Source organism: Apis florea, unplaced genomic scaffold, assembly GCF_048593485.1.
Source record: "Apis florea isolate Af1SG1 unplaced genomic scaffold, ASM4859348v1 contig_2293_pilon, whole genome shotgun sequence".
Lineage (NCBI taxonomy): Eukaryota > Metazoa > Arthropoda > Insecta > Hymenoptera > Apidae > Apis > Apis florea.
The window spans coordinates 262,566-288,671 of record NW_028256554.1 but is presented as its reverse complement, the minus strand read 5'-3'; the positions used below and the strand labels follow the sequence as shown (position 1 = coordinate 288,671).

Genomic DNA, 26,106 nt, shown 5'->3' with positions numbered 1-26,106 from the left:
TCGTGGATATACGCGTAAATATCCATTTACCGCGATAATAATTTCATTCGATCGGAACGGAGAAGAAAAATAATTGGTCGAGAAGGGAAAATTCGGACACGTTCGCGAACGAGCGTCACCGTGATATTTTCGCTTATTTTCCTCCAACTTTCTAAGTATATCTAAAAAAAGTAGTGATAAATTGGCAAAGGATTCGCCAAAGTGTCGAATCGAATTTCTGGTAATTCGGCCGGGAAAAAAATCGGGCGGGTGGTGGGACACAAACAAGCTATATACGACGTCGAGATTGCCGGCCGAAACGATCCTAGCTTCGAAAAGTTTCTCGTCGAGTAAACGTCGCATCGCGCCACGACTCCGCCGCATTTCTTAAATGTTTTACGCGAGTAACTTAAGTTTATATCGAAGACGAAGAACCGAGTTTCCCAAATTGGATTTATTTGTTTCGACGCGACGGTGAAATTGTTAAACGTGTTCCTTTGGATAAAAATGTAGACCGATCTCGTAGATTTTCCTTTTTTAGATCGATCGAAAATTTTAAACTTTTTCTTTATATATATATATATATATATATACGTGTATCTGCGCGATACGATCACATTTTCGCGTGATAGAAGCGAAGGTGGATAGCGCGAAATTTGGTCCACGAGTCGTGTCAAGTGTGCTCGGTCCCATAAATTCTCGAACGCTAGCGCCTGATTGAATATCCGATCAGGAGGCACAAGTGGCGCAGTTAGGAATGTATGTTAGAAACTCGTTTAATGCTAGCCCTCGGGACTGAAATTCTGCGGTACAGGCGGTGGTAGTGGCAGCGGTGGCTGCTGTCGGTGCAGTCGGTTTTCGAGTTGCACGCAAACTCGCACCAACCGATCCGCCATTCGTACCGTTCCACCAACTGTGCAGTTAACTTACCATTAGTTTACGATCGAGTTTCGAAGGAAACGAGTTGATACCACTAAGAGTTGACAAGTTTCGAGAAATATCGATAAAATAATATGATCATTTTAATTAATGACGAAAGAAATATCGACAATAAGAAGGAACGAAACGCGATTTGAATCGAACGGAATTATCGACGATTTTCGACTCCCAAAATTACATTTGTATTGTGTGTATATATATATATATTGAGAATCAACGAATTTCATAATTTCGACTATCAAGTATTGTATATGAATTTTAAAAGTAAATACCTTTTACCCTTCGACGCTTATTGCCGAATGAGAAGATTGCGAAACAATTTTTTTCTTCGTTACATTGAGAATTGCATAATTTCGATTATCAAGTATTCAAAATGAATTTTAAAAGTAAATGCAATAACGTTTCGACGCTTATTTCGAAAGGTAAATAACGGAATGAGAAAAGTGCGCGTGTCGATGCGCATCAATTTTTTCCCCCGTCAAAAACGCACGCATCCGCCGTGTCGCACGCGATGCATTACGTCAACTGACCCAATTTGGAAAATGCTCGAACACGGACAATGTTCGCGTTAGGTGACGCCTAATAAGGTACGAAGAGGCGTACTAGAACACATAGTTGTGTGCACACGGTCGCAGCTACAACTGTTCTCCTCCACTTAGACTCCTGGCCCCAGCCTCGCCGCCGTCTTCGCCGTGGTGAATAGCACGGCACACATGCATATTCAGACTAGTGGCCGACTAGTCGCCGAGTAAATTAGACTATTTGGCCCGCTCCATTATTGAAGGAAACCTGCGGAACGGAGCTGCTGCAGCTTGTAATACGCCACCGCAACTTTGCGACTCCATGACATTCACCAACTCCCATCGGATGCGAGAGAAACACGGTTGAGATCGGAGAGAGAAACGGAGAGGTGAGAGAGGAAGCGCGAGAGAAGGAAAGTGATGCAAGAGTCGAAGAATGGAAAGCTTGGAATTATATTCCAGCGTGAAATATCAGACATGTATATATGTTATAAAATTCCAAAAAAAAAAAAAAAAAAAGAAGAGAATCTTGACGACTGTAAGGAAAAGAGAAATTTTAATTGGATTCGATTCGATCCGCTGTAAAAAAGATTATTTGTTAACGTAACGAACGTTTCGATTTCAAAAGGAAACGGGTGTGTGTGCGATCGAGACGAGAATTCACAGTTGCGAAAGATGAAACGAACGCGCATCACGATTTCGAACCGGAAACGGGTGTACGATTGCTGACTTCCGGTCTGGTTTTACTCGAATCAAAGGACAAAAGGACCGTTTCGTTCGTCCGAAACCGGTTTCGAACGGACTCTATTCTCTCACCGCGGAATATTAATTACAAATTAGTGAAATATCAAGAAAAAAAAAGAAAGACAAAATATTCAAAATGAATTTTTTTTTTTCCCCTCGAGAAATAAACGTTTTCTTACTTTCCTTAAATATTTAACAAAATGAAACACGTGTAAAGCTCTATAACGATTAAACGAGTATCATCAGAGTCTAATCGATCTGTTATTGTATATAGCTAGCCGTCATATCATTGGAGAAAATTTCTTATTCGGCGACGAGAAGCGAGCTCTTTAAAACTCTCGCGCTAAATAAACTGTCGAGGGACAGTTTCCTTCCCATGATTTCGAGAGACACGGTATCCGCCGCGATCCAAACCACGATACCTCGCGATGACGACAACCTCTAACCTTTTCCTCTCTTTCTTCCCTCTTTCGTCTTTCGACCCTTGCCCACAGTCTCTGTCTCGCCCGAAAACTCGCTGACCTAATTTCCACGAAACTGCATTGCGTGTCCTACCTGTACGCTTCCACCTACCGCATTCGAAATTATACATTCCCCTTATTTCTCCATGCTCCATTCCCGCAACATCAATCCCAATTTCCCCCTTCGTTTCCAACGCGTTTCTATGGGGAGAGAAAAAAAAAGATTCGCCGCTTCGATAAATTTGTTTCCATCGAGCAATAAGGAAAAATAGGTTGAACGAAAAAGAATAATAATAGCCAATAAAATGTATGATATTTCGTACAATGCGTGCGCGTCTTTGTTACGAAGAGAATGAGAGGGGGAACGTAATAAAAAATAAGTTGGACGCTGATTTAGATGAGATGTTGACGGGTCGCGGAAAGCGGTTGAATGGGCAAAATGCGAACAGCCGAAAGCTAGATCAGGGACACGAGGGAAAACAGGGAATTTTGATGGAAAAGTTTTATCTCGGATCGCAAATGGTATTTCGTATTTTGTGGTTCTTTTATCGTGGGTACCGATGTTCGAAAACGTTAAAGTTATTACGCAGAAAGGGGAAAATTAGATTTTGGCCTTGGTAAGCAAGCAAATATAAATTTTACAGAAGCGTCGATAAAATTTCTGAAAGTTGGTCGGCTTCTTATGGAACAAGTTTCCTAACGAATTTTACGATTCGGTAATTTTCGTTATCTAATAAAAAATATCCGAACGAACGTACATAAACGTTATATATTATGTATTATACGATGCATTACATATATATATATATATATATATATATCCGAGTAATAGCTCGACAAAGGATAAATAGATTGGCTTCGACTCGATGTTAAATAACACTTGATGAAATTTTAACCTCGAATAGATATAAGATAATAAATTATATACGAAGACTCGAAAGCTAGATCGAGGCACGAGATAAAAGAGGGTAGATTCATTCATCAATGAACTCTAATTACGGCTAAGAAGCACAACGACGATTAAACCTCGTTTCATGTTCGTAACAACTTTTAATTGCACTTCTCCAATTCTCTTTGGACGAAAAATGGAGTCTGTTGGTAGAATAAGGACGCGAAGAGAGGATGCCAAGTAGAAGACGAAAAGAGGCAAAAAGAAATAAAAGGTGGAAGGGTAGAAAAGTTAGGCTCGGCGTAATCGATAATTCGATTTTCGATCCAGAAACCAGGGTTTGCGCATTCTTCGATAAAAGCGTATACGAGTAGAGGTCAAAGTGTCATGAAAGGTTAACTATAGTTGAACGAGTTCACCTTAGAGTTAGATTCCAATTTTAGCCTGTATATCGACCCCTGCAGTTTAATGATCTTACTAACTCGGTCGGGCTTTTCCATTATTACTTTCTTTCATCTTTTTGCAGTTGGAATAAAGACACCGACAAATCCTCGCATCCAATAGACTCTTCATACCAAATATTTATCACGAATATAATAGATGCCTGAAAACAAATCATTGACAATAAACGATAGCGTATTTAGAACGAAATGAATGATGTTGAGAATCATTTTCTATACGAAGGAACGGGAAAATATTAATTACAGGGGCAATTGAAGAAAAGTACAGAGATGAAATAATATCCAATGATAGTTTGAATAAACAGAGAAAAGAATATTTTATTCGACGCGAGAGTAAATTGTTTGTTTGTCATCATCAGTGATATCTACAAATGATTTATTATTAATTATTATATATATATATAAAATACATGATTTTGTTATAGGGGAATCATGAACAATATCGATAGAAACGTATTTTCTATTCAGTTCGATTGATCATTCGTTCAAAATTTCTAGAATTGATGCATAAAGTGTTTAATTCATACCTTCGAGGATAAGCGTATGTAAATGGAAATCGCGTCTGAACATGGAATACAGAGATCCACTAATGGACAAGTGGTCGAGTGTCATAGCAGCATTTGCAGTCACAACTGCGTTCAGAAACGATGACATCGGGTGATGATGCAATTTGTGTTGGACGTCAACTGTTCTTCGGAAGGAAAGATAAATATTAGATTAAAATATCCCGAATTATCGATTGTAATGTACCACAATAATCCGTAAATAAAAGCTAATTGCGAATATTAGAGACACGATACGATTTCGGGTCGAACATGACAAGGTCGTTGTGCTTCTTAGCCGTAATTAGAGTTCATTGATCAATGAATCTAAAATTAATAGTAAATTTATAGAATTTACTGATATCACGTTTAGTTAATGAAAAAAATTCCTTCTTTTATTCCATATAATTAAATAGCATTTATCCTGAAAAATTTGAACAATTGATATAATTTTAAATCTCAAAATGTATTGATTTTGCATGATTTATAATTAAAATTTAACATAAGTAAGTAAGTTTAACTTTGGATGAACAATGCAAATTGATTAATTTCTAATATGATTTATTTGCAGGCAATCGAAACAAAAGTTCCATCTACTTACGTGGATTTAAAATCCAATGAAATGATATCGTAATCAATCGTAACAATTTTATTTTATTTATGTAACGAGGGTATCATTCCCTTTGCTCGTATAAATCGTAAAACATTCTAATTCGCATTATCAACCATAGCTGGTCCATCTAAACCTAAATCCAGTTACCGTTCAATTTCCACAATAGCCTTGAGATTCTGGTTAACTTTATCAGAGTTCAACAACTCGAAACAACTTCCTACAACACGGTTGATCAATGCAACGAATTGAGATGTGTTCGCTGCGATATAGAAAACGACCACCGGATTTATAATGAGGAAACTTCGATAACAAACTTCGATGGAGATTTACAACTTCTCAATAACGTTATACAAAAACCGAAACCACTCAATAAGGCAATCTCAGAACGGATTATAAAAGTAAGCTTGTTGTTTACTCGATTTCATCTACTAAGCATACATACATAGTTTACATCTAAACTGTATTACTGTCAACAGAAATTCCATTTTCTAAGAGGCATTTTGTTTTCAGTTAAAAATCAACGTGGCGTGTAGAACGTAATAATCGAATCGTATCAATGATTTCATGATTCATACGCGTTACTTTCATCAAATTTATACTAGATTTTCGTTACTTTTCTCCATATTTCTTCTTATCTATCTTTTTATTATAACGTGTCGCCTCACGATAAAAATGGTAATATAAAGAGATTCTCGTTCAATGAATGCAAAAGCATTCGAGATGGTAGAATATCATAAAGCTTCTTATGCTTCTTTAGAGTATTGCAAAACTCATTCGAATTTATAGAACGCATTCACCAGAGCACATATATCTGCGAAAAACAGAAAATATATCTAAAAAAATTCGACGAATTGTATGACAAATTTATCCTATTTATGAATAAATAGAGTAATAAATTATTTCTATTCAATATTAAAATTATGATATAAAATTTAATAACTTAATTTTACTTTAATAATTTTAATGAATTTTAAGTCAAAATTTATCATTGAAATTTGCATCTATAATCGTGATTTAAGCCATGATCTTTATTTTTTTTAAAGAAAATAATATATATATATATATATATATATACATATTGACTATAATATGTACGTATACATCATATATCATCATATATCACACATGTGTTCGTAATGCAACCTAGATATATATATAGCTTTATACACATAAAATATAAAAAAACATTTTCAAAAGATAGAATTGAAAGTCATTAAACTATTGATGTTTCATACATATAAATCTTATACATATATCTTTTTTAAGAAATTCTCTGATTAGATATTTATCACATGTACTTACATTATATTTACATTTCATTTTAATAAAATTGAATATTTTTATAATTTTCATAAAGATAAATAATGAATCACCAGTTATTAACAATATTCACAATGAGTTAACATTCGTTCAAATTTGCACTAATGAAATAAATTTTCAATAATTACACACTTTATATAAAACACAGTAAATAAATTCTACTCATATTTTTTTTGAAATAGTAAAATTATTCACCACAAGAGGGCTAGTATATCGACTCTGTGTAAACGGAAGTTACAGTGCTGCCATTGCAAAGTCTTTTGAGGTTGTTTTCGTGGCGTGCACGTTTTTATAACGGTAAGAATTCAATATCTTTTAGAGACTTTATGATCTAAAATCTTCTTATAACGTATAAATTGTCTGTAAATTAAATTAATATCGTTTATTGATGAAATATTATATAATCGAACAATTAAACAAAAGGGTTTCAAAAACAACTGCAGTACGATACGTTGCTAGAACACACGTTTATAAACGAAATGTCTGTTGTGAAATTTTCTAGTCACTTCTACATATTTTATTAAACTTAACACTAAAAAATCATAGATACTTAAGAAATTGGAAATATAAAAAATTAATTGTCATCTTAACGATCTTGCCTAGTAAATAATGTGTAATTTTGTATTTCTTTACTTCTCGTTATGATTTTTTATTAAGTGTACGATCTTTCTTTTAAATAGGTATACCACGATGCAGATATTTGTGAAAACTTTGACGGGTAAAACTATCACTCTTGAAGTAGAAGCATCAGATACTATAGAAAATGTGAAAGCTAAAATTCAGGATAAAGAAGGAATACCACCTGATCAGCAACGTCTTATTTTTGCTGGAAAGCAATTAGAAGATGGACGTACTTTGTCGGACTATAATATTCAAAAAGGTATTGTATTGGCGATTTTAAAATTAAGAAAAATTTTTTTTTTTCATTTCGTATCATTCAGAATAATAATTATCTTGTGTTTTTAAACAGAATCCACTTTACATCTTGTTCTTCGACTTCGCGGTGGTGTAATTGAACCTACTTTACGAATTCTTGCACAGAAATATAACTGTGATAAAATGATTTGTAGAAAGTGTTATGCACGCCTTCATCCACGTGCAACGAATTGTCGTAAAAAGAAATGTGGGCATACAAACAATATTCGACCAAAGAAGAAACTGAAGTAAACTATATACTTCTACTTAATTTCTACTTACTCATTTTACAAATGTATCTCTTCTCTAAAAGATGGTTTTAATAAAACGTACATAAGAATGTGATTAAATTTTTTTTATTGCCTTATTATATATTAATTTATATGAATATATTTATAAAAATAAAACAAATTTAATTACATATACTTAATTTGGACATATTAGTTTTAATAACTGCTGTTGTTTTGTATAATTTTCGTACAAATTAATATCATTGGAATTTGGTAAAGAACCACCTACCTAAATAATATCATATATCATTTTAATGTTGTATAATTGTTTTGCATATTGACTGTAATAACTTATTATGCTTACCTTAGCTCTTTTAACATATTGCTCGTATATATTTATATTAGATTTCTTTACCGTCGGTAATTGGATTACAATAATTTTTGCTTCAGGAAATGATATCTGTTGAGTTAATTTTAATCGTACTTTCATGTAATCTGAAGGATATGTTGCGTTACGCCCGATCAATGCAAATCTATTAAAAATACATTAAAATAATATTCTACAATGTTTATAAAACTAAATTATTATTACCTTTTATACAATATCACATCATTTCTTTTAGGATATTCAGGTTGAGTACCATACACTTCTTTCATAGATGGAAATAATGATTCAAAAGATGTAAATTCCGAATTTTCTTTCGAAATTATGAACTGAGAATCATTAATATGTTGATGATTTTCATCCTCGTCTGAACTTGAATCATCGCTAGAACTTTGAAATATCGTCGCATAGAATTAGCATTTAAAAAATTATTTATTTGATTTTTTTATATTACCTTGCACTTGATGTTGTACTACTGGTACTACTTTGCCCAGTCATTGAAGGATTTTTCATATTTAAATTTTTATTACCAGTTTCTTCTCTTCTTCTACCTGGTCGTATTCGTACTATAAATGGACTGAAACTAGTTGTAAAGTGCGGCATAAAATCTCTAACGGAATGACTAATTTTATATGCGTAAACTTCGGAAAGTAAAGATAATTCATATGGTCTGTAAAAAAATAATTCAAAATGAATTACATGAATTATAATGTTATATTCACATCATAAGATTTCAATACCTATGGTAATCATAATAAACATCGATCATTTCTTCCATTGAGTTTTGAACTTGTATTATTTCTGAACATGTTTTCGTTATTTCATTTAACGCGTATGGAAGACACTTTAACACAGTATTATCCCACCACTGAGTTAAAAGCTTTGTTCTACGAGAATAATGACAAGCTGGTTTATGATGAAGATAATAATCTGTTAGAAGTTCCCAAATTGGAGGTTTTCCTTCTTCGGGTATAAATAAACCTATAATAATAATAATATTTATATCAAAAAATATAAATATATATAAATAAAATTTATATATATATATATATATAAATAATAAAATTATAATATATATATATATATATATAAATTTTATTTATTATTTTTATTTTTTTGATTCTACTTGTTTATATATACATTTACCTAAAAATAAATTAATTGTATGTTGTTTTTCTTGATCACTGAACGTATTGCTATAATATCTACTGAGAGTTTGCATAATATCATTACCCTGGCTAGTCCATGGTGCAGTTTTTCTAAATCAAACCATTAATATATGATTCTATTATGATCGAAATATAATATATATATATAATATAATATAATATATTATATATATTATATATAATATATTATATATAATATATTATATAATAATATATAATATAATATATATATAATATAATATATATATAATATAATACAATCTTACCTATAAGTTTTTATCCTATGCACTAATTGAGAACCACCATATTGTAATGCTAATGTATCACCATGATCTTCATATAATTCCTCTAACATTCTTACACAATCAGAGTCAAATTCTAATTTAGGAGATTCCAATACACCTAAGGCGCATAATTGGAATCCTAAAGCACATTTTCCTATTGCAAATTGAGCTGTATTTGTACGATCTAAACAATCAACGCAATTTGTTCTAATAATACCAGTTTGTAATGTACCCCTTTTATCAAAGCATTGTCTTACTCTATTTTCTACATAATTTAATCCATTATGTTTATTCTCTCTAATGAACTTAGAACTAACATCACAAGCATGAGATGAATCATTATTATTCTCAGTTAAAATATTTGTATAATTTTGAACACCATGCATATTGAATGAGAAAATCATGTTTGAATTAATTTTGTAATATTTTTTATTATAATTAGATTGAGGAGAAAATAAATTCCTCTGACTATAATATGGACTTTGCGATTGAAAAATACCAGTTTTCAAAACTGCATTATGCGCTATATTTGCCAATCGCGCCATAACATTAAATTTTTTTCTAAAAGGATTATATTATTATTTTATACTTTCACTATTTTTATCTATTAAAGTATAAAATAAGTATAACTATACCTTTTGTTCATTCGAGCCATATCAAAACTTATATATTGAATATGATGTTCTGGAGGTAAAAATTGATTTAAATATTTAACAGCCATGCATAATTCTTCACTTAATGTACTTTCGTGTTTCTTTTTTTCACGTTTTTTAACAAGATTGAGAATTATGATGGGAGAACCATACCTTCTTAGAAGTTGATTAAAATGTGCACCTGAATTTTTTTTTAATGATAAAATTTAATTTCTATTGGAGAAAAATATGTTAAATAATATAATAACTTATTATTTTTCATATACCTGCTGTTTCCACATAAGGATCGGCTAAATCACAAGTGATGGTAGGTTTAGGAACCATTTTACTAACATCCTGACTCCAATGTCCAGGAACTGATCCACGCATTTGAACAAAAGAACTAAAACGACCTTTACTTAATGAACTTACTCCAGAATCATGAACGATTTGCTCTGTTTCTACTTCATTTGCAACATCTCCCTTCATTAATAAAATTATTTTTCAATAATAATAATTGAAATATATATACATACATATATACATACATATATATATATATAATTTAATTATATATACATCAAAGTTTGCTCCACGTTTCAAGAATCTGGTACCTGCATACTTATTACTTCTTCTGGCAATAATAGTTACATACATAGATCTTCCAAAAATACTAACATTTGATTGACCAATAAAGCCATGTGTTACATATAAAATCCAGTCGCGATGCAAATCTTTTTCTACTGGTTTTAATAAATGTGAATTCCATACAAATCGACGATGTGGATTACTTCGTATCCCATAATCAACATACTTTTCTGTACTGTTGAAAAAATATATATATAGATAATCAATATTATTGAATATTTAATTTTTATAAATTATTCATTGATTATTATAACAAACCTATTATTCCAATTTTTTTTAAATGCCCATATATTAAAAAAATCTTCTGCATCTTCAGCATCACTATTATCTGTTTGATTTAAATCTTTGGCATTTGTATAAAAAATATCAGGTTTAATATGTTTTGGTGGGGTCATATTATTTTGTAAAGTATGAGTTAAGTCATAAGAATAACTAAAATAAAAATTGCTACTGAGGTCTATGCTTTGAAACATTTTTACATATCTTTGTTCATCAGGATGAAAAACACGAATAGTATCATTTGGAATATAGATCATTGAAGTATCCTCTATTTTATATATTGTATGATGACCAATTACAGCCACTTTACGTCGCTTAGTAACCAGAATTATATAATATCCTTCCAAGAAACGTACAAAACCTAAAAAATTAATTTTTTAATATTAATTCTTTTATTAAAATATAAATAAATTTTTTAATTTTATATATCATAACATCTAAAGTGTTATATTTATAACATGCATAATTTTCTAATATTATAAATAAAATGACATGCAAATTTAATTTTATGTTATACTATGTTAAAAACATGTATGTGCTATAATATATCTCATACATAATATATTTATATTGATGTAATATTAATATCACAATTCATATATATATCAAGAAAATTTACTTTGATTTAGAAAAGTTTTTAAATATTAAATTCTCAATTTTATAATTTACTATAAAGAAAAATACTATAAATAATGATTATTATCACATTTACAATATTTCTATTTTCTTATTATATTCCAGTATAGTATAAATTTAATTGCATAACATTTGAATTTAAATAATCATTAAATACTTTGTTAAAAATTATTTTGTTTCGAATGACATTTGATTGAATATTAAAATCAATGGTCCTTACCAAGAAGACCAAAAGCTGGTATTAGACGAGGAAAAATGTCTCTCTGCCACATTGTTTTCCAGGTGAATTTAGTTTGAGTTGGTTTATGCAATGGTTTCTGACATTCTTGGTGTTCAGATTCTTTTGATACACCATTGTCAGTTGTAGATTCTTTGTGAATGCTGCCTTTGTTAGCAAGCAAATATGTATATAGAAACTAAGTCTTATATAATGTTTCAGCAATAGTTTTATTCCAGTATTACTACATATATATATATATTATTTTGTATGTCTAATATTAGAATACAATCAACATGCATAGCCAAAAAAATAAATCATGCAATATAAAAAAACTTAAATTATATTAGCATTGCAATATAATTGTATACTAATAAGAAATACAAAGTATCAATATATGTGTAAAAATTATATTATTTTTTTTTATATTTTATATAATTATATAATATTCATAATTATTATAAAATATAAAAATTTTTAATATTGTGGAAAAGCAAATATGTGCATTGAAATTTTATATGAAAAAGTTAATAGTTAAACTAAATACTACTTACCAACAATTCCAAAAGCTGAAACAATTCTGGCAACTCCACCAACATTATTTCTTTGTCCAGCACGTGTACGATTACCCATATCAATCATATTTACGAGATCCTTTATTTCATCTTGAGTATATTCTCTTTTATCATCTACAACGACTAATTCTTTAGATTCCATACGATCTATTTTCAATACTCGAAACCGTGTTAAAGTATTATTTGATCCCATTAAATAAAATCTCTGAAATGTACATAAATATTATATATTTATTTTTAAAAATATTTAAAATATTTATAAAACAATCTTACAGATTTTGTTTCATAAAGAGCGATCTTTTGTATAGAAGAAATAATAGGATGAAATACTACAGTTGGAATATTTTCATCCATTTTTATTGATTTATAAATATTAAACTTTTTTTTTTAAATATTAATAATTTTTTTAAAATTCTTTCCGTATCAATGACATTTCATATAATCACGAGATTCAATCAATCATAGACAATATGCAAAATTTGTCACTAATCAAGACGCGTCAAGAGTAAGACAAGGAGAGCAAATAGTGGGAGAAAAATAAAAATTTGAGAAATCAACGCCATCTCTAGGATGCCGCAAATAAAACTAAGATAAGAAAGTTGGATAAAAAAAGAAAATTATAGGAGAAAAATAGAGAAAAAATAAGAATTGATTATCAAAGTTCTTTTAAAATTATCTATTCTATTTTATTTTATTTGAAGAAATATTTTCAACATTCAAAAATGGCATATTAAGAATTCTTATAATTTCTATCCTTCTCTCTATTTTCCATTCTTTTTACAAGTTTTATTTGCGACACTTTGAAAATACTCCTGATTTCAATATTTTTATTCTATCTTCATCTTTTTCTTATTATTATTATTTTTTTATCTATATTTATGCTGCAAAATTTATATCCTCAAAAGATCGTTTTCAGCATGCGATTAATTTTTTTGCTTAAATTATTAAAATTTTAAAATTTTAAATCGATATTTTTTTTATATTACAAATATATGTTTTCTTTATATTAAAATATTGATATTTATAATTATATATTATATAATTATATTATGTAATATGTACAAATAAATATCTCCTTAATAGCATTATATTTAAATTTATTTTTAGGTAATAATTAAAAAAAAATCTTACAAATTGAAATTATTTTCTTTATATTGCAATAAAAAATTTTTAATCCAACTCATATATAAATATATTATTCATAATAATCTAAATATTATTTTGTATATCATTTGTAATAATCGATGGTTAATAATATATACTTAGAATTAAATACTTACAATAAAAGATGTAGTAAAGTTTTAAAATTGTTTTGTATAAATAACAATTTGAATTATTATACTATATATATATTATATTATATATATAAAAAATTTAAGGATAGGATATGATTAATAAATACACTTAATTATTTATTTATAATATGACTTCAGGATATAATTACTATAAAATAATAATGTACTTTTTACAATATATATTATTCCTATATATTTCTATATTAAACATGGAAACATTTTATCGAAATTTCAATCGAAGTTCATTTATATAATATAAATTAATAATAAAACCAAGTACAGTTGTTACAATGGTAAAACGATAAAGTATCAGATCTGATGTGCCTCGTAAAAGAAAGGTTGGTTTTGATAAATCAGCCTATAATTAAATATATAATTTATGATTTATTATCTTTATTTTATTAATATAATTTTGTTAAAAAAATATATATTATACATACCTGCCATTCTTGCTGTAATTTTTTCATTTTTGGAGGTATTGTAGAATGATGTCTAGAGAAATTAGATGTAGATGCTATCTTAGTTTTGATAGAATCAAACATCATTTTTGGTGCTTCTATTTTTTCTAATGGTTTTGGAGACTATAACATAAATATTAATTATTAAATATATTTTATATAATATTATACAATAATATCTATAAATCACATAATATACAATATAGAAGTATTTGCAAAGTATTTAATTTATACTTAAAATTTTCATATAATATTTTCAAACTTTTGTTATATATATTATATAAATATATTATGTCATTATTTAACGTTTAAAATTCCATCAAAACATATGATAGAAAAAATAATATATTCTCTATATTAAATTTTACTAAAATGAAACATTTGAGTTTCAATTCTACTAAGGATTTTGTTTAATTTTTATTGTTAATTACTCACTAAAGGATAAAGAGCTTGTAATTGGGTGGATTGTTTTAAACGACCAGTAAAAGCACTAAATCGATGGAACGACATTTTCTCCCTTTATGTAACTTACTTGTACTTATAATGGCGTTTATCCGTGCCCGTAGTGATTTTTGTACTTACTTTCTGAAAATAAAGAAAAATATGTACTATATAATAAATCTTAATATAGGTTGGTAGAATGCAGGTTGGCCATTTCACTAAATTATTTCAAAGATTATTTTCAATTTATTCAAATATTTTATACAAAATATTAATAACATGTGATTGTGTATAATGTAATTTATGTACACAATTTAGTAATACAGCTTATAATTAAATTATAAAATATAAATTATTTAATATAATATTATTAGCAATAATTTCTGTTATTATCATTTTTATCGTATAATTTTAATTTAAATTATATTAAATTTATTATATTTTATATATAAGTTAAATATTCCTTTTATTTCATTTTATATCATATATTAAAACTATATCTAGTGATTTAAGATATAAGAAATGATTCATGGTTAGAATATTCATATAGATAATATGTTTATTTAAAAAAATATTTTTTTGAAATTATTTTATTTCAAAATACTGTTGCAAATAATTTTCAAAACTATTTTATAATTTATAATATAGATATAATAAATTATTAATGTAATGAACGTATTAAATATATATATATATAAATTATTTTACGAGTTTAATGTATATTATTTATGATTTACTTTTATTTTACAAATATAATAATAGTTGATATATATATATATATATATATATATATATTATGTATATATCATATAATATAATATATATAATACATATATAATACATATATTATTATATATGAGTTGACATATTTCATAAAATGTTTTGGTTAAAGTTTAACATTTTTTATAGTGAAAATAAATATAATAAATAAAATATAATTTCATTGATGAAAACATGACTGATTTATTAAGTCATAGAATTAAGAATATAATTCAAATTGATAAAAATAATAGAAGAGATTATCATTTCAAAATTATTAATAATAAAAGTAATAAAAATATATTATAATCAATCTCTTTATTCTTGTCATTCAGACAAATTTAACCTACTTATATGAAGACATATAATTATATTTTAAATATAAATTATATTTATTAACAAAAGTGTTTGAATATAATTTTTTAATGTGATTTAAGAATTTATAATTGTATTCAATATTAATGAAAAAAAATTTTTTCAATGGTTATAATTATAAAATTCTATGAAAATGATACAATGATATAAGAAAAAAAAATATATATATATATATCAAGAATCAAAATATTAAATAATAGTTTTAAGTAATAAACAAAAAATGTTTAATAATTTTATATTATTAAATATGCACATCACTTCCTAATATATATGTATTATTTTATTAATTTTGCCGTACTAACAACTCTGTTTTACCGACGAACTGCAAACAGCAAAACATATCATGGCTGAATATGGTGGTTTTGTGATGAACAATATCTTGAGTTGTATTAATACATTTTATGCTATTAAAAATAATTAATAGTGAAATTTGTGACACAATTGTGAATAAATTTTGTACAGTGCTCTTTATATCTATAGTACTTCATTGCATTCATTGTATGTCATAAAAAAGTATATGATAATTGGAACAGAAGACATTATTACTCTCTATCTTTATTAGTAGAAATTATAATATCTTACCATCTTTATAACATACTGTTATAAGTAATTGTGTAATTACAATAGCTCATATCAAAGTTATATTTCTATTTATGAATTTTCAAGTATCAATTTGATGCTTATGGATTTTATGTGTAAGATACTCTGAATTCTGTGATACGTAATAAGTAAAGTCTGATGCCAAAGTTACGAAAGAATAGGAGAATTGAAACTAGATGGGGTGTCAAGTATTATACAGCAGTGAAAAATGCTGTTTTTATAACACATAAACAGCCTTATGTGCCAACAGTACCACCCCCCTCTTTGAAGGAACATGTTCCAGAGTGTGAGACACTATATATGTGTACACAGTGCAAAGACTGGTGAGCTTATTAATACATTTATTATTTAATATACTCTTTCTTTTACAAATGTTGTACAATTATATAAAACTGGTATATACAAAGCATTAAATTATAATTAATTTAATTTAATTCATAATAAGATTAATTTTTAATAAGAAATAAAAATTTAACATAGAAATTTCGTTTTCTACTAGCTTCCATTTTCGAAGCAGTTTGGAAGATCATATTGCAAGGAAAAGTTGGATATTGGGATATTGGTGTCAGCATTGTTTTGTGACAGATTGTAAACATAGTTCTGTAGAAGGTACATTATGTTCAACATGTGTGCAATCAGATCGTGAGAAACGTTTATATTTAAGAAGTAGAGGTTTACGTAAAAGTCAAAAATTTGGGGTAATAAGAGTCTTTTACAATCAATGTCAATTTTTTGCACATTTGAAAACTCATAATGTAAATTTGGTATACATGGGTGATTTAATGTTAATGCCTATACCAACAAATATAAATGATTGGAATCCTGAAGTAGATGTAACTTGTGAAGCGCTCATGGAGCATACATTTATAATAAAAGTTCATATAATGGATTGGTTAAAAGATAAAACTATTAGTAACAATTGGTGGCAATTAGGGGGAGATAGCAATAATCCAGTTACTCTTATTCTTAAAGGTTATAAAGGTCGGTTTCACTTTAAGCCTTTAGAAGTACCAATAGATGAGCAATTTTCTATTTTAAATTCTGTTCATTCTAAACCTAAAAATAGTAATGTAACGTATTCCGATATTGAAATACTTGATTCTATTGAAAATGTTGATAAAAGAGCGAGTCCATCTTCTACCATAGTTTCCATCTCTGATGAAAGTGTGATCGAAAATGAAGACAGTCCTTGCACGATAAACGATATTACTTTTGTTGATTGTGGGCCTACATCAAAATGTTTCGAACCTGAAATTCCATTAAATACTAAGAAAAAAAGAAGTACAACAGTTTCTGTAAAATCAATGCAAGATTCATCCGCCATTCTTCAATCTTCAAATATGGTTACTAATAAATTTAAAAGGAATAAAATAACACAATTAAATTGTATTTCACCCAATATGGTTATGTCCTATGGCAATACTATGATAACACCTAAACGCGATGTTAAAGATTTATCAAAGTGTCCTGCTAATAAACAATCTTTATCAAAGAATCTAACGCATAAATCTAATAACAGTTCACCGATTAAAATAATCACAGAAAGCAATATAGTAGAAATGGACTCTGACAAAAAGATGAATAAAACACTTCTCAATAATTTATTAATAGTAGAACCATTATCTAAAGTGCAATCTGAGCCATCTCGTGCAACAAAAACAGATACGTGCAAAAATAAGTTGGATAAATTTAAACAAAATGTACATTCATTAACCGTCAATTCTGGTCAAAAAGTTGTCACGTTTCAAAGCAAAAAGCACGTTGATATCAATACAATTATTAACCAACTACCATCTCACATAATCAACAACAAAAAGATCGTTTTTATAGGACAAACTTCTGATAATGCAAATATTCATAATAATAAAGAGTCACACTCTAAAGCAGTAGTTCACTTAGTACCTGACGATAATGAGAAATTGTTAGAAATGAAAAAAAATCTAGAAAATGAGAAACTTTTGCAAATTAACAAAGATTATAATAAAAATATTTCTAAATCGAAAAATCAAACTGAGAGTAATAAAAACAAAGGGCGAGCTTTATCGAACAAGATTGTATATCAAAATGGGCGGAAATATATTATTAAACAATCATCGGGTTCCGCTAAAAATTTAAAAGCTACATCCAAAGGGGTGGTAGCGTCGATAAAAGATGCAGGAGGAACGATGCAATCAAAATCTACAAATGGTATCCCACCATTGATACCCTTAAATTCTACTGAAATAGAGAATATATCAAATCAGGAAAAGATAAATTCATTTAATAATGATATTTCCCCTTTAACACCTTCACCATCTCCGTCGGAATTATCGAGCAGTTCTAGCTGCGATGTTAATTCCAAACAATCCTCTTCATCTGTGAAGTGTTCTCAAAAGGCCGATACGTCTTTCTTAAATATCGAGCATAAAGATGTTGGTATCGATGTACAAAATACGAACAATTCGTTTGAAAGTTTATCATTCCATAAAGGAGAAGATCAAAACTTGTATCTCGATGTAAAATTTCTTAACCAGAAGCCAATTTATACTATTGTTGATACATCCACGATGATAACGAAATGTAAAGAAGAAATGTTAAATGAATTTTTTCATCTTCCTTATTTCGAATTAAAGAAACGTTATGACCATTTACAAGAAATTGGCGAAGAAATATCGAGAGTGATGAATTTCGTGACTGATAATGTAATCAAAGAAAATTTAAAAGCCGTTCACATCTTGCAAACCGTATTGAAACATTGCATTGATAAATGCACTGAAACGAGCGATGACACGGAGGAGAAAGATATACCATTAAATGATTGGGAATCCGAGTATCGAGAAACGAATGAGAAACCTATATGCAAAGCGTGCAATAAAATTACAAAACCCAAGTATTATATTCCAGGATTTTCGAAACCTGCGGGAAACGATATTTATTGTTCTTGTTATAGGCACGTGTGCCACAAATGTCAAACCTACCAAGGTAATTCAACGCGTTTCGTAGCTCATCAAACTTTTCACGACAAAGAAAAACCGTATTTATGCCCCGATTGTTATCGTAAATTTACGACGTTCAAATCGTTAGAAGTTCACACGTGGACCACTTGTTTTCACACGCTAAAAAAACGTGTTCTCGGTTGCAAGGTTTGCGAAATAGACGGTTTCCAAGATATGGAATCTGTCGCTAAACATTTTGCTATTATGCACAGTCACAATAAAATAGTTTGCGACAAATGTTACATCGTTTTACCCTCGTACTCCGAGTACATAAAACATCATAAAGACAAACATTTGGATGGGGATGATTATCATCCTATAAGATTGGTATTGTGCAAAATTGGACGATGCATCGTACGTTGCGAAGATTACATGTTGCACATGGAGAAGCATCTGGTCGTGCAAAGATTGATATGGTTCAAATGTCCATTTTGTATGTTTATCCACGTAGAGCCGAAACGAATTATGTCTCACCTGCAAAGTGGGCACGTGACACGTTTAAAGGAGCTTATAAGTCACGAGGTGTTGTTGAACGTTTTGCAAGTAGAGAACGCGGCAAATTTGTTGAAGAGTAATTTGCAACAGAATAAATTCACGAATGCAAACGCGGAATGTTGCGAGGACGGGACCGTTATGCCTAAGATTATAAATACTAGAACTATCACGTCCGAGGTATTTGAAAATGGGACAACTCAACAAGGAACGAGCGATCACGCGATGAATGACGACGCCCCGCAATGCTCGAAAATTGTTAATTCGGAATTTTCTGTAAAATCGAGCAAAACTGTACCGAAGATACTCGATGTCAGGTCAATGGCTGACTCGGTATTGGATAGTTCGAAACACGAGGAAACTGAGTTAACGATAAAATTTACAAAAACGCAGGAGGAAACGAACGAGGAAACAATGGAAGAAAACGAAATAATCAAAAGGATTGAAAATTCGAGGACGGAAATTACATTGGAAGAGAATGTAACAACCACGATAAAATTGGAATCCAAGGAAAGTAGCGATTTATATATAGGGGATAACAAATCGATTTCAGATATGTTGGACGTTGAATCGTTTCAACGAGATATTGTCCCGAAAATGATCAAAATGCAAAGCGATACGAGTGATGCTGGGAAAAAGGAAATATCGTGCGAAAAGGAAAAAATGAAATCAACCGAAGGGGAGAGTGAAAACGAAACAGTGCAAGTTGAGAAAGAATGCGAGGGTGAATCGATGTTGAAGCCTCCTCCGCTTGCTAGAATTCCTTCGCACGTATTCGAATCGAATCGATCGAAGAAGATTGGACAATCGACGAAGGGAGGAGGGAAAACGACAGTATTTTTACGGGATCCGAAAATTCCTCGACGAATCGCACTAAACTGTCCGACCAATTTGAACGAGATATTCAATTTTTCGTGCCATTTGTGCGGAGAATTAATAAATACATCAAGATCGATCATAAATAACCATTTTCAGAATAAACATTCGCAAGAGTGTAAATTATCGACGATTACCACAAATTTGTTACGTATATCGCCAGAATTCATTAACGGAGGTTACAAAGACTTATTGGATAACAAGAAACGCAAATCGGACAATTCTATATCGAATGCGAAAAGGAGACGACGATGGAATCCGAAAAAATATACGGATGGGAAACACGCGAATTTTAGCGGAGTCGGGCTGTGCGTAAAACAAGTAACGGCCGAAGATAGCGAGGGTAATTTTAGATGTAAAAAATGTGATCAACGTTGCTCCAACATGGCAAATTTGAGAGAGCATATCGCTTCTAATCACAGAATAAAAGGCCGATATTTGGTGTGTTTGGAATGCGGGGATAACTTTGTGGTCGCGCCAAGTCTGCAAATGCATCTGAAAGCATTTCACGGGATAGAGGATCCTATTACGTACATGGCGCAAAACACGTTATACGCCCCTGATAACGTGGACGATCTTGAAACTGGAGGGAAATCCATCGAGGCGAATCAATGCCACGTTTGTATGGCCGTTTTCGAAGATAAGGCAGCGGTCGATAAACATCTTCGAGTCCATGGAATGGCATTTTTGAATCGTAAAAGGATAGAAGCGCAAAATGCATTGAAAAGTCCGGAGAAAAAAGGGGAATTGGAGGAAGAGAAATATACGCCGAGTATTAAACCAAGTCCAAAAGAATCGGCTCGGAAGGAAAAACCAGCGGAAACTATATTAGAAAAAATTACCGTAAGTCGAGTAATGTGTAAGATTATGTATTTATTTCAATATTTATTTCATAACGCAAAATCTTAATTTTCGATCTTAATTTTTAATCGTTTTTTCATTTCAGGCAACCATATAGCTAATGGAGGCACGATTTTCAAAGACAGTGTCGATCGAAAAGTAATACACGTATTTAATAATTTCTAGTTTTTAATCAATATGATCGTGAATCTGTGATTTTAATGTTTTGTTTAAGCAATGAAAAAAAAAAAAAAAACGTTTCCTCTTTTATATAGTAAAAAATAACAAAAAGTATAACGTTGTTAGTCATTATAGTATAACGTCGGGGGGGGGGAAAAAAAAAAAAAAAAAAAACGTAACTTTGATCAATGCTCAGCTCGGTATATATATATACCTATTAACACATTGCGTTCCAAAATTCTTTTTTTATTGTTGAGATTTATCGCATAGCTCTATTATTTTAATAATAATAATAGTTGTATCACATACATGCTTACAAACCAAACGCAATGTGTTAATTATTTGCTTAGATAACATGGAACATAGAACATCTTTGTAAATATATACAAACTGTAACTGTAGACAAATGTATAATTTATTTTGTTAGAATTTCTTTGTTAACGCGTATTCAAATAATCGAGTTATTCTATGTACATCGTTAAAATTTGTTTTTCTTAACTTTACGCAAATCTTGCAGCCTAACTATTCTTCAAAGTTTCATATTCCATCGTATATAGATAATTGTATATCTATTACATCCTTCGTATGTATGAAATCCTGTACTTGCAATTGCAACATGATGTAAATAATTGCCTTGTTTTGAAAAAAATATAACTTTTTGTACTCTACTAATTCATACGCATCGTTATATCTAAAAATAGATAAAAATAAAATATTCTGATTTACTTTCAAAAAACTTCTACTTATCCTTGATAGACAGGAGGAATGGAATGGAAATGATGTATTTTACATACAATAAGTAGATTATTAATTGCACCGACAAAGATTATTGCTTAGCGATAAAGTTGTAGTAATTCAATGATTGACACATCGAGATACTCGAGGTACGTGGAGAATTATTTCCACTTGTTATTCTCATTTATCTATATATCTCTCTCTCTCTCTCTCTATATATATATATATATATATATATTTATGCATGTATTCTTTATATTATATACGTACCAGTGTTAAAATATCAGTACGTCAAGTTCGAAGATTTATAGAGGAAATCAATATGTTTATTCTTACGATTTTTCATTTTACGAGAAGATATTTTCATTTTCATTATTACATCGAGTGCAGGTACTTGAGGAAAGGTATATGGGATACTGAACACTTTAACGTTGGACCTGTAAGAGTACTCTCAGCATTTCCTTCGACGACTTTACGCGATTAAGTCGTTTAATATTACGAAAAAAAATAGAGAGAGTAATACAAAAAAAAAAAAAAAAAAAAAAAAAAAGTACAATTCGAATCATTATATACACGTACGTTTAAACGTATCGGCAAATAACTTTGAAAATTCGAGCATGAATTCGAGAAATCATTCATCCAAGAACGAAGAAGAAACGACTATTATTAATTATTTTGGTCCCTTCATAATGTGATAATCCATTAATGCCGATCAACCGTATACTTTTACGGGCCCCGTAATAGTCTTATTATGTGTTTGGCACGATTACTAAGGAACGCACAATACGATAAATTTAAACGATGATTCTCAACTCTCACGCTAAATTTTCGCATCGATCGATAATTTGATCTTTCGTGTATACGATTACTGAGGATTGTCATGTACACAGATGATTACATTTTTTTTTTTTTTTGTTCTTTTACATCCCTTTTTTTTTTTACATCCTTTCAAACAATATAATAATAATAATAATCTTAACTCATAAGAACGGGAAGAAAGGAGAAACGATAAAAAAAATAAAAAAAAAAAAAAATATTAACCACGCGTTTTCAGGTATTCGTTTTTCTAGAAATTCACGCGTGTTTCACGCTCTTTCGTCTTTTATCGAGATTCTTCTTCCTCTTGATTAGAAGAGCGTACACGTAAATACGTTCAAATAGAATGGAAGAAAAAGAGAGAGGAAAAAAAAAAGAATATCCACGGAGCAGCGAGTCATCCCCCCCCTCCCCCCACGCTTATTATTTTAATCTACGCGGCAGTTGATTTTCGTACGATTTCGCGATCATCCATCTCTTCGGGAGGATTGATCACGCGAATTACGGGGCTCGTGGGTCGAGAACAATCCGATTTCTCGATCAAGTTTGTGCCGGTATTTAACCGGGCAGATTCAGGAGTGGATTCGTTTCTGGAGGAGGACGCGTCGTTCGTCGCGCTCAACGCCCTGACGTGGAACGCCGACGACGAGGACGAGGACGAGGACGAGGACGAGGAGGAAACGGAACGAGCAGTTTTCACGTCGATAGGGCTACCAACATGGCTGCTACCATTCTCTTGGAACAATTTCTTCGAATGGTTGGCGTCATCGGTATTTACATTCGATTCCGCCATAACGGTCGAAGCTAATGATTCCGCGACTTTCTTGCCCCGAACAGTGTTCCCCAATTCGCTTAATGGTATTCCGAATTCACGAGTTGCCCACACGTCGCAGCTAGGGCTGCACGACGAGCCGCGAGGGAGTTGGCAGACTTTGCTTTTTCTCGCGTCTTCCATGGAATGCCATCGATGAGATTTCGAGATCGACGATCCCGATGCAATCGTGTTCAAACTGTTTGTCGGCACTATCCGATGAGGAAATCGGGGAGATCCTCGAATTTTTTCCCGCGACGACGTTTGGCTGGTGCTCGCTTCTGCGAATTCGAAGAGGATCGAGTTTGAGAAAAGGAAACGAACGGTGAAAGGTAATTAATAACAATTTTCGGGAGGACAGTTTTTCACTTACTGGCCGGCAAAGTAAAATTCACTCTCGGCTCGCTGTACTCTTTACGATGTAACCCCAGGCTTAATCTGCGATCCTCTTCGCTAGTAATACTAATTATTGGTCCTGAGCCACATCGAGGATGAGGGGAACGAGCGCCTTGGGCGTTAACCTGACAGGTAGACGCGGCTTTCGTGCCTGGCACCAGGCCGGCGATGTAGCCCATATGAACCCGTAACGCCGATGCCACTCCTACGGAGGATTCCAATCCTTAGAAAGCGTATCGCTTTCTACCCTCTTCTTCTTCTTCTTCTTTTCTTTTCTTTTTTTTTTTTACGTACCCGTGAACGAAGCGATCGAGGTTTTTCTGCTGCTGGGACGACTGCCGAAAAGGCTGAAGAATCGTTGAAAAACCCCTAAACGATTTGCCCCTTCCGTCTCCCTTCGTTGATGAAGTTTGTAAATGTCCGCCAGACTTCGCCTTCCCGCGTCCGGCTCCAAATCCGGCTGACTGCTAAACGCTACAGTACCGCGTCGTATCCCTGATTCAAACGTATCATCGAATTGATTCGATTAAATTATTTCTCGATTCGAATTCGGGTGGGGGAAGCAGCGAAAGCAGGCGCTAATAAGATAGGCGCAAGAAGGGGAGGAAGGAGGAGAAGAATCGCGTTTCTTCTTTCTTCGAAATAAACTTCTAACGCGTATTTTTTACACGCGCGTAAAATTCCGTCCTTCGACGCATCTACACCGATATATACATGTGTGTGTGTGTGTGCAAACGGTTTGCTTCTTGAAGAAACAAATCTTGGTTGGAAATGGGAATCATGGTTGGAACGTTTGCACATCCGTTCGATCGACTCGATATCGTTCAACTTCTTCGCGATCGAATACGTTTGCGACATTAGTTTCGAAACGTGCAATTTAACGTGCAGAGAATAGAGAGGATGTACTGTACATATATCCCTGTCAGGGATTTGTCCGAACTTGTCAAGGGATTTGGGATTCGGAGCTCGGGGAAATACGAGTGCAGCCTAATATCTCGAATTGCAGCAATTAATATATTACAATTATGTACGAACTACATTCTCAAGCGGTTGCAAACTATATTATATAGAAATACGGTGACAAAACTTGGCCTCCGTTGGTAACCGTGTGGTCAATGGACATTCGCTAAATGTTGAAAATGTTGCTCGGCAATCCAATTTTCGTGCAATTTTATTCGTAAGTCTTTTCTTTCCTTCTTCTTTTTTTTTTTGTTCAAATTGATTCGAATTGGGGAAAAAAAAAAAGAAAAAAAAAAAGGAACGGAGAAAAAGATTTCTCGAGAAGTTTCATACAATTTTCTTAATTATTCTAATTAATTGTCTCCTCGACGCAAGCAAAACGTGGTGGTAAAGGATCGTTGCAAACAATTGCGTGCAATAAACGGAATTCTGTCACCTTTCTCCTACACCTGAATGATGAAAAAACGATGAGGATAATTATGTATCGATCCTTCTTTCTCTCCTCGATGAAATAATTTTATTCATCGTGCAAATTAAGCGCGTTGGAAAACGCGAGAAGAAAGAGGAAAAGTAGTAAGAAAGAGTAAGAAAAAGAGAATGGCGAGAGAAATTTATTTGCACGATGAACGTTGGAGCAGGGCGGGAAAGAGTCTCGCTC

The 26,106-nt window shown here is 31.0% G+C and overlaps 5 protein-coding genes across 8 annotated transcripts in view; 2 read left to right on the top strand and 3 right to left on the bottom strand.

Moving 5' to 3' along the window:
- Positions 1-6,730: 6,730 nt before the first annotated feature.
- RpL40 (ribosomal protein L40) lies at positions 6,731-7,729 on the top strand. Of its 2 annotated transcripts, none has more exons than XM_012487347.3 (3): positions 6,731-6,766; positions 7,150-7,349; positions 7,440-7,729. In XM_012487347.3, the coding sequence occupies exons 2-3, from the start codon at positions 7,160-7,162 to the stop codon at positions 7,634-7,636; spliced, it is 387 nt and encodes a 128-aa protein (XP_012342801.1). In that variant the 5' UTR covers positions 6,731-6,766; positions 7,150-7,159; the 3' UTR covers positions 7,637-7,729. The 2 variants fall into 2 exon arrangements, with proteins under 2 accessions (XP_012342801.1, XP_003689913.1); XM_003689865.4 differs by having other exon boundaries at positions 6,731-7,071.
- On the bottom strand, positions 7,725-12,948 carry FIG4 (polyphosphoinositide phosphatase FIG4). 3 transcript variants are annotated; one of them, XM_086903664.1, is made up of 14 exons: positions 12,713-12,948; positions 12,419-12,644; positions 11,868-12,032; positions 10,991-11,372; positions 10,664-10,907; positions 10,372-10,567; positions 10,088-10,286; positions 9,435-10,013; positions 9,146-9,258; positions 8,740-8,980; positions 8,454-8,669; positions 8,207-8,389; positions 7,979-8,147; positions 7,725-7,903 (listed from the first exon to the last, which is right to left on the bottom strand). In XM_086903664.1, the coding sequence occupies exons 1-14, from the start codon at positions 12,791-12,793 to the stop codon at positions 7,811-7,813; spliced, it is 3,087 nt and encodes a 1,028-aa protein (XP_086759790.1). In that variant the 5' UTR covers positions 12,794-12,948; the 3' UTR covers positions 7,725-7,810. The 3 variants fall into 3 exon arrangements, with proteins under 3 accessions (XP_086759790.1, XP_086759791.1, XP_086759792.1); XM_086903665.1 differs by having other exon boundaries at positions 10,763-10,907; XM_086903666.1 differs by lacking the exon at positions 11,868-12,032.
- A 902-nt stretch (positions 12,949-13,850) lies between these two features.
- Positions 13,851-15,138, bottom strand: LOC100870212 (Cytochrome c oxidase subunit 7A-like). The gene is made up of 3 exons (XM_003689863.4): positions 14,628-15,138; positions 14,175-14,315; positions 13,851-14,092 (listed from the first exon to the last, which is right to left on the bottom strand). The coding sequence occupies exons 1-3, from the start codon at positions 14,700-14,702 to the stop codon at positions 13,955-13,957; spliced, it is 354 nt and encodes a 117-aa protein (XP_003689911.2). The 5' UTR covers positions 14,703-15,138; the 3' UTR covers positions 13,851-13,954.
- A 334-nt stretch (positions 15,139-15,472) lies between these two features.
- Positions 15,473-22,466, top strand: LOC100870329 (uncharacterized). Its single transcript, XM_012487338.3, has 3 exons — positions 15,473-16,690; positions 16,867-21,553; positions 21,657-22,466. Exons 1-3 carry the CDS (start codon positions 16,506-16,508, stop codon positions 21,666-21,668), a joined length of 4,884 nt encoding a protein of 1,627 aa, XP_012342792.2. The 5' UTR covers positions 15,473-16,505; the 3' UTR covers positions 21,669-22,466.
- Positions 22,128-26,106, bottom strand: part of GABA-B-R3 (gamma-aminobutyric acid type B receptor subunit 3) — a 24,154-nt gene continuing 20,175 nt past the window's right edge. Inside the window, exons 16-18 of the mRNA XM_086903643.1 lie at positions 24,783-24,983; positions 24,466-24,693; positions 22,128-24,373 (exon numbers count right to left, since the gene is read on the bottom strand). Coding sequence (XP_086759769.1) covers positions 23,715-24,373; positions 24,466-24,693; positions 24,783-24,983 — 1,088 coding nt within the window. The 3' untranslated portion in view covers positions 22,128-23,714. The remainder of the gene's footprint in view (positions 24,374-24,465; positions 24,694-24,782; positions 24,984-26,106) is intronic.

Excerpts from the sequence above, each read along its gene's own strand:
- LOC100870212 (XM_003689863.4), bottom strand. The coding sequence starts at position 14,702 with ATGTCGTTCCATCGATTTAGTGCTTTTACTGGTCGTTTAAAACAATCC. Across the intron at positions 14,316-14,627 it reads TACAAGCTCTTTATCCTTTA|TCTCCAAAACCATTAGAAAA; the intron begins GTGAGTAATTAA and ends TTTATGTTATAG. Across the intron at positions 14,093-14,174 it reads AATTACAGCAAGAATGGCAG|GCTGATTTATCAAAACCAAC; the intron begins GTATGTATAATA and ends ATTTAATTATAG.
- RpL40 (XM_012487347.3), top strand. The coding sequence starts at position 7,160 with ATGCAGATATTTGTGAAAACTTTGACGGGTAAAACTATCACTCTTGAA. Across the intron at positions 7,350-7,439 it reads GGACTATAATATTCAAAAAG|AATCCACTTTACATCTTGTT; the intron begins GTATTGTATTGG and ends GTTTTTAAACAG.
- FIG4 (XM_086903664.1), bottom strand. The coding sequence starts at position 12,793 with ATGGATGAAAATATTCCAACTGTAGTATTTCATCCTATTATTTCTTCT. Across the intron at positions 12,645-12,712 it reads CTCTTTATGAAACAAAATCT|AGATTTTATTTAATGGGATC; the intron begins GTAAGATTGTTT and ends TGTACATTTCAG. Across the intron at positions 8,148-8,206 it reads GATGTGATATTGTATAAAAG|ATTTGCATTGATCGGGCGTA; the intron begins GTAATAATAATT and ends TATTTTTAATAG.
- LOC100870329 (XM_012487338.3), top strand. The coding sequence starts at position 16,506 with ATGCCAAAGTTACGAAAGAATAGGAGAATTGAAACTAGATGGGGTGTC. Across the intron at positions 16,691-16,866 it reads TGTACACAGTGCAAAGACTG|CTTCCATTTTCGAAGCAGTT; the intron begins GTGAGCTTATTA and ends GTTTTCTACTAG.